At 41.4% G+C, this 12840-nt stretch overlaps 1 protein-coding gene across 5 annotated transcripts in view; it reads left to right on the top strand.

Moving 5' to 3' along the window:
* gabbr1b (gamma-aminobutyric acid (GABA) B receptor, 1b) overlaps positions 1–12840 on the top strand; it is a 211805-nt gene that overhangs the window by 150422 nt on the left and 48543 nt on the right. For all 5 annotated transcript variants that reach the window (XM_088090062.1, XM_088090064.1, XM_088090063.1 and 2 more), the window contains one exon: positions 5628–5705. In XM_088090062.1, the coding sequence (XP_087946188.1) occupies positions 5628–5705 (78 nt within the window). The remainder of the gene's footprint in view (positions 1–5627; positions 5706–12840) is intronic.

A 12840-nucleotide genomic window follows, 5' to 3' on the forward strand; every position in this document is an offset into this window, starting at 1 on the left:
CACGAGAGACAGTTGACAAAGGTGGAATCAGGGATGTAACGGTTACAGGTTGTCACTGTAATCGCGGTGAAATTCCCCGGTGGTTAGTGATATAATTCAAATATTAGTTATCGTGATAACCGTGTGTGATCATCGTGCTGTGAAAACCTGTCGGCGGGGTCCCAAATTAACACCCGTCCAGCGCTAAAATAGTAATTTATTAAACTCAGCTGAGAGTCTCTGCTGCTCTGTGCCGCTGCTCCTGCTCTCTCACAGACACCTGCGCGGTGCGGCGAACTCATCTCGAGCGCTACAAGTTCTATTTACAGCAGGAAACATCAGCTGATCACTAAACTCATCACCAGCAGCTGGTCTGCTGGGAGCTAACGCTGCGTGCATACTGATGAAGGTTATGACATATTAAGACGGAAGCCCCGTAGTTTGAACCAACACAGCAAACTCTTTCTGCATCTCACATTGACAGCATCCATGCAGTAGCTTCATTTTTTCCGTTCTTACCTTTCACAATAAAAGCAGTAGACGGATGCAGAGTTGTATTTTTAATATCTGCTCCCCTGGAACATTACCTGGGGTAACATGGTTTAATGGTGATATTAAAATATATATAAAGATATCATTTTAAGCAGGTTTACTTTTCTACAAGGCACATGCCATAGATGAGAATTATGTACAGCTTTGTATGAACTGTGTTCTTCTGAGGTTTTAATAGCTCATGGGCCACACCAGATCACAGGAGTAAATAGCAAATCTAAGAATGCCAATGCTTGTTTTCACCGGGAAATTGTTTTAATTTTGTCTTGACAAGATTGATCTTTTGAAAGGATTTTTTCCTGTCTGGGGTATTTGTCTAGTTAGCTTCCTCTGTTATTCTCATGTAGACACACATCTATTCCATCCCTCTCATACATGTGTTGTCACCAGCTGCTGGGAGAGGAAGCTCACCATTTCTCAGTGGTTTGAGCTCTGCAGAATATAGAACTGGTCACATGTACATTTCTCCTCTGTCCCCTTTCATGTTTTGGCCATCAAATCTTTATCCAATTTGGCAAGCAAGCTTCAAAGACAGTCATTTATCTCTCACTAAATTTGTTTTGGACCAATGATTTGAATACATTAAGCGGAATCCAACTTTTCTTTCTGAGCTTTTGTGAGCTCTTCATGGCCACAACAAAGTAAAAACAAAGCTGGTAGATCAGTTCCCATTACAGATTTGCACAAAACGTTTTTAAAATGTTGATAAAATACAATTGTGAGATGACTGTGTTTTGTGCGATGACTGTGTTTCCACTGACTGATGTTCTGTGACTTCCCCTCTGGTGATAACATTCCAAGAAGCATGGTGATGGATGTTCAAAACATTAGCAGCTTTATTTCTATTACAGCCACCACATTAGTCGTCATTATTTCCAAGCCAAGGCCCCGTAGGTGTTATGGAGCCATAATGGAAAGGCAAGCCCCTTATATGTAGGAACGGCCACATATGAGGGATTTCTTGGAACTGATAGTCCACGATTTCACAGAAGAATTGTAGATTCAAAACTTCTCAGTGATCCACTCAACCTTTGAAGAGTTATGTGATGCAATAACACCTCTTGTAGCTCCTGCTGCATCATGAGGACATGCACTTTTATAGTGAATGGCTTTTTTGAAATGCCTGAAATACCACCTCATGTGAGCATAAAACTTTTTTTGGCGATAAAGGGAAGTTTTTTCAAAATTGACGCGTTTCCATTAGCCGTTTTTTAAGTTCGCAATTTCAATCAGCACAATTTTAGGATTAATTGAAAACCATCTAATGACGGTTGAGTTTCTGTGAAAAACTCTTCATAAATCAGTTTGAGCTGTAAATAGAGTAATGCAAATACTTACCAAAAGCTTATATGTGTGTGACAGCTCTGTCAGATTGTTGCTACTGTGTCCATCTGTCCTTCTCCCAGCTGTCTACACCAGACATGTTTCAATCCTCTTAATGCCTACTTTGGATAATATATGCAACCATAATCCAGATTTCATAGAACTGTATTTACATACTAACTCTGGTGTCAGTGTTCACACCTACAGTTTGTGTTTTACTCATGCACTGGAAGCAACCTCAAAAGAACTAATAACTTAGTGGTATAAGTCCAACCCCGATTCCAAAAGTTGGGATGCTGTGTGAAAATAAATAAAAAGTAGAATGCAGTGATTTGCAAATGTTTTTTGACTAATATGCAATTGAATACAGCCCAAATACAAAATACTTGGTCAAATGAAAAACTTTATTGTTTTTTTGTAAAATACACTCCTTTTCTGAGATTGATGACTACATCTTATACTGTGCTTTGTAACCTGTGCTATATTCAATTTAATATAGGTCAAAAAGGATTTGCAAATTTTTTAATGCCATTTTTATTTCGGATTTACACAGTGTCACAACTTTTTTGAAACTGGGGTTATAACTCTGCCATTGTGACTGGACTGTTATGGAATGTAAGACAATGTAATGTATTTTCTTTCACATCAAAAATGAAAAGTCAGGAATCACCTCATTAGAACTTTTTGTACCACAGTAACCATAGATATGCAAGTCGGGTGCTGGGATTTTCACAACAACGGCATACATGGAACATCATAAACATTACACTAAGGACCTAAAAATGTTTTAGAAATGTCATGCTAATCCATCAAATTGAACCAAAAACTGATTCTCATGGTACAAGTAGATGAAAAGTCAGGAAATCAACAAACTTATCCTCTGGGGACCATAAAACTCATTACAATCCATCCACATAATTTATTGTGGACCACACTGATGGACCAACCCAACAACACTGCCATCCCTGGGGCCTCATTCACCAACCGCTTCTTCTTAAAACCCACTTATGCTGTTTTTACAAAGATTCTAACATTCATCAAATTTTTTATTATTTGCAGTTTGTTCTTGGGTGAGAACAGAATCTAGGCACACAAAAGAGCACTTTTACGCACATTTTCTGCTGACGTGTTTGTACAAAAAAAATTAGTTATTATCTTTTCAGTAATTATAATTAAGTTTTATTATATTATAGGATTTATATTACAACATTTTTTTAGAATCAATAATAATATCTTTTGCAGTTATTTTTATTATTTTAAAAAATACCCTATTGTCTTTTGAAATAAAATCAACACTATCACTTCAACTCACATCAATGAGATACAATCTAATAATTAGTGATAGATCACTAATTACATCTAGATATTATCATTGGTGGTTCTGACAGCGAGACGAATAGTGACAAAGCAGCGCTCCGAGAGCATGAAGTAGTGCACCTTCACCTTTTCTTCCCCTCTCTCTGTCCTTCTAAATACACAAATCATGAATCAGACTTAGACTGTTTTTATAAGGCTTATAGGGAAGAAATTTAGGGAAGAATTTAAAGGAAAATCCTGGGAAGATTGGTGAATGTTAAGGCCCCTGAAGTCCCGCTGTGTGTGGCATATCATAATACTAGCCTTAACCTTTATATTAATAAACAAACTAAAGGGTATTCCATTTCCAATGTTATACTGGCAACTAATGTCTCCCCAATGAAGCCAGTGTTAGCTCTTTATGTCCAACTCATTCTCATTCCTAACTCATCAATAGCGCCGCTCTGTCAGTGCTTGCGACGTATAAGTGTGATGCCAAAAGCCACCTTTTGCGTCGACATGCAATGTGCACGGACAGCATCACTTGAGAACGCAACCAGATGAAACTGGTGGCATTGTTATTATACATGGCATAGACTTGGCTCGTCTGCATTCAAAGGGCACAGGCAGCGTCACTTGACAACAAGGCCGTACGCATGGCCGATCACATGCCCATGAAACGCTGAAGGATAGCATTAGGTAATAACGCTGCTGGTAACCACATAATATAAGGAGCGCGAGTGTGCTTATTTGGCAGGTGGTTGGGGAAGTAGATGGGTCCCACAAACAACCAAATTTTGTATAGGAGTTTGGAAGTGGCCTCTTTTACCTAAATTTAACCATCTGTGACTTTGGTGCCTAATCCAAACCCTCATGACTGTCCACTCTGTTGTGTAAACATATGACCATGCTGCGTCATCCCTCCATGTGCATTTGTTTACATCACTGTATCTGCATCCTAGAGCTTAAAAAGCTGACTCAGAAGGATACCTAAAATGTCATAGGTGAATGTGGTGTCCTGACAGAGCAGCACTATGTGTTGAACTGGAGTGAGAACTTGTTGTTATATGTCAGCATAGAACCAAAGGAAGTGTTTGCTCTATGGTGATGATGACGGTTATTGCTTTTTCGTGGAGAGTCTCACAGTATCTGTATCTGCCTAAGCCCTTGCTGTAGAGCATATTAAGTACTTATCAGCAGAGTCCTGTTACTTGTCTGTAGGAATTCTGCCTGATGATGACAATTAGGAGTGGAGTCCAGTGGGTGGTGGTTTGATGCCCCTGGGCTGTGCCTCCCTGTACTACAGCACTGGGATATTAAAGTGTTATTACAGCAAACCACAGCAATGTGCTACAGCTGATGACAGTGCCGCTTTCTCACATGGGTAGTTTTTTTTATATTAAAAGAGGCTTGCAGGGATCCCTCTGGCCTGGATTTCATTAATGAAATATCTCATAAAGTGGATTGGTTCTTGGAGCGGAAGAACAAGGACGCAGGGCATCTGACTGTTATGATTTCCCAGAAGCAAAACCAGACACGAATGTCAAAAAATGACATTTGTATTTGAGGTAAACTAAGGCTGCATACTTATTGAGGACAGGACAACTGGAAGCTGTGTGTTTATACAGGGGAAGCTGCTTGTACTGTCAACATTTTCAGTGTTTTGTGTGGGCTTCAAATGTACCTACTTGACGGTTTTTGATTTACCCTGCAATGTCATCCTGTTCTCCGAAGCCATCACATACTGCTGCTTTGCCTCTGATTTCAGCATCAGACATTAATATCAAAAGCTACCCTTAACCATAGTATGACACACTGCCGGGCAGCATCAGTTTGCAATGTAGCCAGATGGTAGCATCACTTCAAACTTCCAACAAACCCTGGGCTTTCACCCAGGAGCCCCATCCCTGTCAGCAGCAGATGTATGGGGATACCTGTAATATGTAGATATGAAAGTCCACTAACGACTTGGCTATTAGGCTTGGCAGTATCACGGTATAACACTAGAATTCCCAAAAGTATGCTTTTCAATATTGCCCTCTTTCTGTTCAACTCATTTTATGAAGTGCACAGCACGTACCATCAGAGCTCAGTCTCTGCTCTCTACTGATGGAACAGGCAGCTGAGCTGAAAGACACAGCAACACCTAGTGGTGGAGGGAGAAGTAACAGGACTGTAAACAACCGGGGACCAGCAGGCAAAGAAAGAGCGTGGGGAAAAACAGCATGTTTTTAGATCTAACATGGTTTCTGTTGAGTTTTTAGCACCACACACTTATACCATCACATACAGTTTACTCTAATGAAATTTCAGGAAGGTATGAAAGTATTAAATTTTACATAGTGGCCAATATTGGCTACCCACACATTTTGGATTGTATTATGTTTGGGCACCCAGTCCTAACTAATAGAACATTCATTAAAGTTAGAGACTTTTGAACCCACTGTGATCCTATTTCTCTCTCTCTCTTCCGACAGGGGGGAGCTATAAGAAGATTGGATACTACGACAGCACTAAAGGCAATCTGTCATGGTATGGGAATGACAAGTGGATAGGTGAGGGACATTCATCTTCCTCAGGTCCTTTTCTTTCCTCTTGATCATTGTCTGTTGCACTCCTTCAACCTTCTAATCTCCTGTTTTCTCTGACCCTGCAGCCTTACCCTCTCTCCCTCTAATTCCTCTTCCCTTCCTCCTTTATTGCACTCTCCTCTCTCTCTCTCTCTCTCTCCCTCCCACTCTATGCATGCAAGGTTGGCTGCGAATGTTCATCAATCAATCAGTCAGATTTTATTTAGCATGTGAGAACGGCAACGCTCCTGCTAACTTTTCACAGCCCACCAGACACCCAAGTGATTCAGCAGCAAATGGAGCCACAGATAAAGGCAGTTATGGGCCGATGTGCTGTGGAGCGACAATTTCATTCCATTTACTAATTAAACATGAGAACCACTTCAAAGCAATGGCAGCACAGCAATAAACAGAAGATGCTAGTTGACAGTCTAAACAAAACAGGAGAAAGCAATCTGTGTGTTGCTGTAATGGGATTGGGCCCCATGACCTTGACTTTGAGGAATGAAATTGTGTTCCCTAATCAGTACACAGGGGAGCCGCGTGTGCGTCCATGTCAGTTCTGCCTCCTTGAGCACTGACAAGATGCAGATCTAAAGGTGGTTAATGCCCCGAAAGCTGCAGAGGATTGTTGAAGTGTGTGAAGTGGAAAACAAAAGCAAGTGATGCAATGGTCAATGGCGGGGAAGGGGTGGCGGATACAACTCGACCTTCAGTTGTTTATTGTGTTTGCTCAACTGCCACAAGTTCCGTCCTAGACACAGCTGATTGGATTTCCTGTCAAAAATACATTGATTGTTTCAAGATTGGGGAGGTGGGGCAGCTATTCTAGAAGTAAACAAGGTGAAACACTGGCTGTTTCCACTATTGCTGTGCCCCTCCCCCCTCTCTCTTTCTCTTTCCGTATTGCCACAATTGTATCTCATTTGTTATTTACGACATCTATTGCACTCTGTCCGTCCTGGAAGAGGGATCCCTCATCATCCTCTGCCGCTCTTCCTGAGGTTTCTTCCTTTTTTTTCTCCGTTACAGGGTTCTTTTTCAGGAGTTTTTCCTTGGGTGATATGAGGGTCTAAGGGCAGAGGGATGTCGTATGCTGTAAAGCCCTCTGAGGCAAATCATGATGATGGGCTCTATAAATAAAATTGACTTGGCTTGACAGTGGAAGCATTATTTGGCCCTTACTGACAAATTAAGTTTGGGCTGGTGAGAAAAATCTCAAACTGGTTTGATATTATGTCACACACCTGACCAGACAGTTTATGAATTTTACCAGGTATCCCACATGATTCAGCTGTCAATCCTCAGTGGAACATAATGACTCTGTGTCCCAACAGAGAGCAAGTATCACATAGCATCGCCTATCAGGGGAGCTCTCAGTCCACACTGAAGCCATTTTATATGCATGTAACACCTACTAACTTAATACCAGCCCACAAACATAATAAACCAATCACATCAAATTTGCAGCTTTTAATGTCGTTATCCCACAAATGTGATACATTTCCTGCAAATGTTACCTACTACAAATGTATTACAAAATTTCCCATCAAATGTAATTAATAGTAAATGGACTGTACTTGTATAGCGCTTTTCTAGTCTTTTTGACTACCCAAAGTGCTTTCACACTACATGTCACATTCACCCATTCACACACATTCACCCAGTGGTGGCCGAGGCTACTGTACAAGGTGCCACCTGCTACTCAGGAACACATTCACATGCAGTCACACTCCGATGATGGAGCATTGGGAGCGATTTAGGGTTCAATATCTTGCCCAGAGTTACTTCCACATGTAGCCTGGAGGAGCCGGGGATTGAACTGCTGACCTTCCAGTTAGAGGACGACCAGCTCTACCTCTGAGCCACAGCCGCCCCAAATAATGTAATAGCCATTACATTTGTAGGGATTTGTTACATTTTTGGGGAGGTGTAAATCCTCAGATTTCAAATTTGCAATAATGCCCCACAAATATAATACGAAAAAGAAAAATTATCTTTGTGGTCATTGTTGTGTGTTTATTAACACATACAGCTGCCAGTGGGTTGATGAGTCAGCTCATTAGAAACTATCAGGGGTTTGTTATCAGGGAGTAGTGAGGTGTTGGGCCCTCTTTCCTACCAGAATTTGGCCCAATTGGGCAAACAGCCAGTTGTAATTCTGCAATGAGAGTTATGCAAAAGCATTTTGCAGGTACACAGACAAACCACAAACAATGCTAGCAGAGCTGATGTATAAGCAGAGCTTATACATATTGTTTCATAAAAGAGCAATGAAATATTGGCTTCATCTAAGAAACAGTGACCCCCACTCCTATCACCACAGAGCTCTGCAATGCCAAGATCTGAGCAAAGAAAAGAGTCCCCTCTCTCAGCTGGTCCTGACGCTCAGTTCACTCTTTGTCTGTGTTCTGCTCAGGACCAGCCTAAGAACAAACCAATCAGGGTGAACTAAATTATAACACACTAGAAACAAAACTACATCACCAAGTGGGACACACAAACTAAAACACAAAGCAAAATGCAGTGCTATCTGGCACACTGTACACTGTAGCAGATGACCTGACCACAGTGACTGACATTAAACACAACCTCCCCGACAAAGTACACATTCGGCAAGCACAGCCTGGCCATCGAAACAGGCCCATACAAACAATCATGGATCTCCTAAGAGGAGTGCTTCTGCCAGCAGTGCAAGGAAGACAAAGTTGAGACAGACCTTCCCTTCCTGACAGAATGCACAAAACTGTAGCCTGTCAGAGAAAAATATTTCCCCAAATTCAAACACAAGCATCCTGATTTTGACCTCATGATCCAAATAAACAAATGACCAATCCTGCTGTGAGAGCACAGAGAAAGCTGCAGACTGACAGCAGGATATATCTTTACCTGGTACACAGTGTGAGACACAGAGTGACACACACACGCATGCACGCACGCACGCACGCACGCACGCACGCACGCACGCACGCACACACACACAGAGTACTATTGCTGTTATTATTATATTATATTATTGCTTTCCACACATATGTTCAATTTGCTTTAGATAAAGTGGTTGGCATAGTTGTTGTCCTTTTTGTATACTTTTCATTGTGAAAAACAATTGTTAAAATGTGCATTGGCAACACTGTTTAATGATGGTCATATTAAAACTCCCTTTGAACGGAATTGAACTGAATTGAACAGAACTGAATTAAATTTAATTATATTACATTGAATAGAGAGAGAGAGAGAGAGAGAGAGAGAGAGAGAGAGAGAATGACAGAGAAAGTGAAAGCAAAGGTAGAAGGTGGACTTGTTCATGCACAGCCGACTTTTGTATTATGTTTGTGGTTTCTTATGTTTGTGGACTGATATTAAGTTGGCAGGTGTTACAATTCACCTTTGTTACTTAATGTAAACAAACCACGTAGCTATCAGCTTTGCACTTGAGATCAGACTGCAGATGAAAACACTTAAAAGATGGGTGAGTGGCCAACTTGCTATCATCCTACATTTGTAACTTTACTTTTTAAACCAGAAAACACACATTTTATATTTTAATATTAAATGGAACTTTCGCATAAGGTAGTCAGCAGGAAGTAACATTGGTATAGCTTGGTTTTAGTGATTGTCATTAACCTCAGCAGAAACTTTAAGCTTCCAGGCGATCTCCCTCCAGCCAGCTGACTGTGTTTTTAGTTTTTTGTAGTGAAAAAAGGAGGTTTTGTATAAATAATTCCTCCTTTCAACTGCATGAATCAGCCAGTCCTTGTCCACTTCATAGCTTTCAAAGCGAGCACAGAAATAAATAGAAACACAGTTTCCATAGAAAAGTTCAGCTCACAACAGTGCTTGCAGCCAGTTAAGACCACTCTCTCAAATCTGAAATGTTACCATATTGGTTCAGTTTTAGTCTTTTTAACTCTGCCATCACGTCTCCTCTCATCACCCCAAAAGAAAAACTCTCCCCCCTCTGCTGAAATTTGATCTGTCTCATGTTTCGGTGGCCTCAGCTCAGCAGTAAATTACAGATGACCTGTATGACACTATAGTTGCTCTTTTAGTAAATTTATAAACATGATATTATATTAACCACATTTTCATATTGCTTATTAATAATAAAATTTAAGTTGGATGTAGTGCTGTGACTTTGGATATTTTAAAATTTGCAGAACATGACATAACAACGAAGGATCATTTTTATAAATGGCAGTTCAGCTGATTTGCATAAATTAAACCAGTTTAAGCCTAGATGGCAGACTGGTGAAACTAAAAATCAACCCAACTTTATGACAAATACCTTTTATATTTTCTGTAAATTCTCAAATGATGCCAGCATTTACCTCAACAGTGGAGAGAACCCAGCTGTTATTTGCAATGTTCCTGTTATTAATTAGCTTTTTTTTGTACATATTTTCGTAAGACGTCATTATGTCTTTCTGCTACCGTTTGAAATTTAAATTACAAACTTCCAATCTCCTCCAAGTTTCCTGTCATCTTGATAAACTTTATTGGATTTTCTTCCCACTGAACTACACCCACCGACTGAATCACTGTGCAGACTGTAGTGTGGATCTACTGCTAGCTCACTTAGCACCACTGAGCTAGCTAATGTTACAGGAGCACACCTGTAGTGTTTACATGTGACAGTGTCAAAAGCACCAGCCTCTAGTCCATGAGTAGATGCATACTTCCTCAGTGGGCTGTACAGTTTATGACATCCCTCTGCCCTTAGACCCTCACATCACCCAAGGAAAAACTCCCGAAAAAGAACCCCTGTAACGGGGGAAAAAAAAGGAAGAAACCTCAGGAAGAGCTGTAGAGGATAATGAGGGATCCCTCTTCCAGGACGGACAGATGTACAAATGAAATACAATCACGGCAAAAATGAAAGAGAAAGAGAGAGGGGGAGAGAGGGGGAGAGAGGCACAGCAATAATAGAAACAGATGCATGTCATAATACAATAACGATAGGTGTGAAATCATTAATTGCACTGATGATGTTGAGGGTAATGATAAGAGTCTCATGCACATGTTGATAGGGAGGTGTCCAAAGGCAAGATCACAGCATCGGTGCAACCAGGACCAGACCACAATCAGGGCGAGCGGGGGGCACAGTATCAGTACAGCCACAGCACAAGCACTACAGTTGGCGGGTGTTGTTCAGTAGAAAGGAAATAGTACCTTTTGTTGCTTATTATATTATGATAACAGCAAGCCATTTACCCATCTGAAATTTAAGCAGCTGATTCTCAAGTGTTTGTTGATGTCTTGTCTGTGAAGACACGAGCCAAACTGTAATATCCCCTGGATGTCACACTTGTCTCCTGTTACTGAGAGGCTGGAAGCACTGATACATGACTGGCTGTGTGCCACCAACTAGTTTTTGTAAGCAAGCCAACAGACAGCAAGGTCATCCAAATGGCCTCTTGCTCTGGTATGACAAGACCCAAGGGAGGGCTAGAGGAAGTGTCGACCTCATGTGTTTTTAGTGTTTGACTGTGGTCATTCTGCCCATACTGAGACTGTCTGGGCCATTTGGAGTGTGTTTAGAAGTCAGTCGATGCTCTGAGACAGAGGATGGGCTGAATAATACTACATGAAACTGAGTTTCATGTGTGTGACAGCCAGTCACCCCAAAGCACTTGTCAAGATGTCCTCCTCCCTCACTGCCGGTATGGCTGGTCCGCCGTGTCCTTCCTGGCAATGAACGCCAAAAATAGCCAGGACGATGACGTGACAGAATCAGGCCTCCTCAAGGTGGCTGGGACTTGTTGTGGAATGGTTGCTACACACTGATATGTCACAGCTCTGGGTTCACCTCAAGCCATCCCATTCTCTTCTTCCTTGTTTCTTCCTTCTTCCCCTTTCTTTCTTACTTTGGAATCCATTCTTCCTGTCTCTATCTCTTTCTCACCCCTCTCATCTCTTCACTCACACTTTCATTTCCCAGTATTTGTCCACATTTGTCTCCTCTCTTCCCCTCCTACATTCTTTCCATCTCCGTGACAACCACTGCTGCATCACTGCCTCTCTCATATTGCCATGGTAACCATTATGGGGCTAGTCGCCATGGTAACATACTGTCCCGATTCCACCATCAAGGGCAGGGGGAGGTATTAGTGTTGGAGAACACATCTTCCCGAAGGACTCTTGCTTACATACTCACACCACACACACACACGCACACACACACACACACACACACACACACACACACACACACACACACACACACAAACACATACACACACTATCTGTGTAACCCACACACATGCACAGGTATACTCTTTATCTGCCCTCAGACACTTACACCGTCTCTCACATGCATGGTGCATAATCTTTAGGAGTTATGATTCTAGATCCTTTTTTTAACTGTAGAACTCTTTGCCTTATTGACAAAGCACTGCTGTCACAGGCTGAGATACACTTGCAGAAGCAAACAGACTGTCATGTAGTCCTTAAAAATATTCATCATGGCACTTTTGTTAGCAGAGGCTACTGCAGATGTTGTGATGGTATCCTTCAAGGTTACAGGAGTAACTCTGCAGCCATGCATGTACATTTGCATGCTAACATGCTTATAATTACAGTGCTAATATAGAGAATAGGATTGTGATGTCAGTGGCAAGCCCCAAGTGTGCCAGGCTCTGATGCAAATTTGAGTGGCCAAAAGTGGAATTACACTGTCCAGGCCGGTCACGTGATGCTCACGAACCCAGAAAGACTTTTTCCCGCTGACTTACACTGGGAAAGAGATCATTTTTTGTGGGCGTCAAAACCCTTGTGGAATGACTCATTTCACTATTTAGATTTAGGCCATCCAGTTTGATAACATTTATAAAGTCTTAAAGAGCCACTAGATTAAAATTTTTAGTCTGCCATTTAAGCTAGCAAAGTGCTAAACTGGAAGTCAGACGCTGTACCATCTATACCCACAAAATGAGCATTTTTTGCTTAATTTGCCAGTAAGTAGCTCTCATAAGAATGATCTGGGCCCTGCCTCCATGACTGTATCCAGACTTTCTTAATACATCTATGGTCAACAGTAGTGACTGGTGTGAAGCATTGTGGGACTTTAGGGCACTGAAGCCACTGTAGAGACTGGTACCAATAGACAATGCAGTTGAGTTTA

Source organism: Plectropomus leopardus, chromosome 17 (genome assembly GCF_026936395.1).
Source record: "Plectropomus leopardus strain MGB_pleo_1.0 chromosome 17, ASM2693639v1, whole genome shotgun sequence".
NCBI classification, from domain to species: Eukaryota; Metazoa; Chordata; class Actinopteri; order Perciformes; family Serranidae; genus Plectropomus; species Plectropomus leopardus.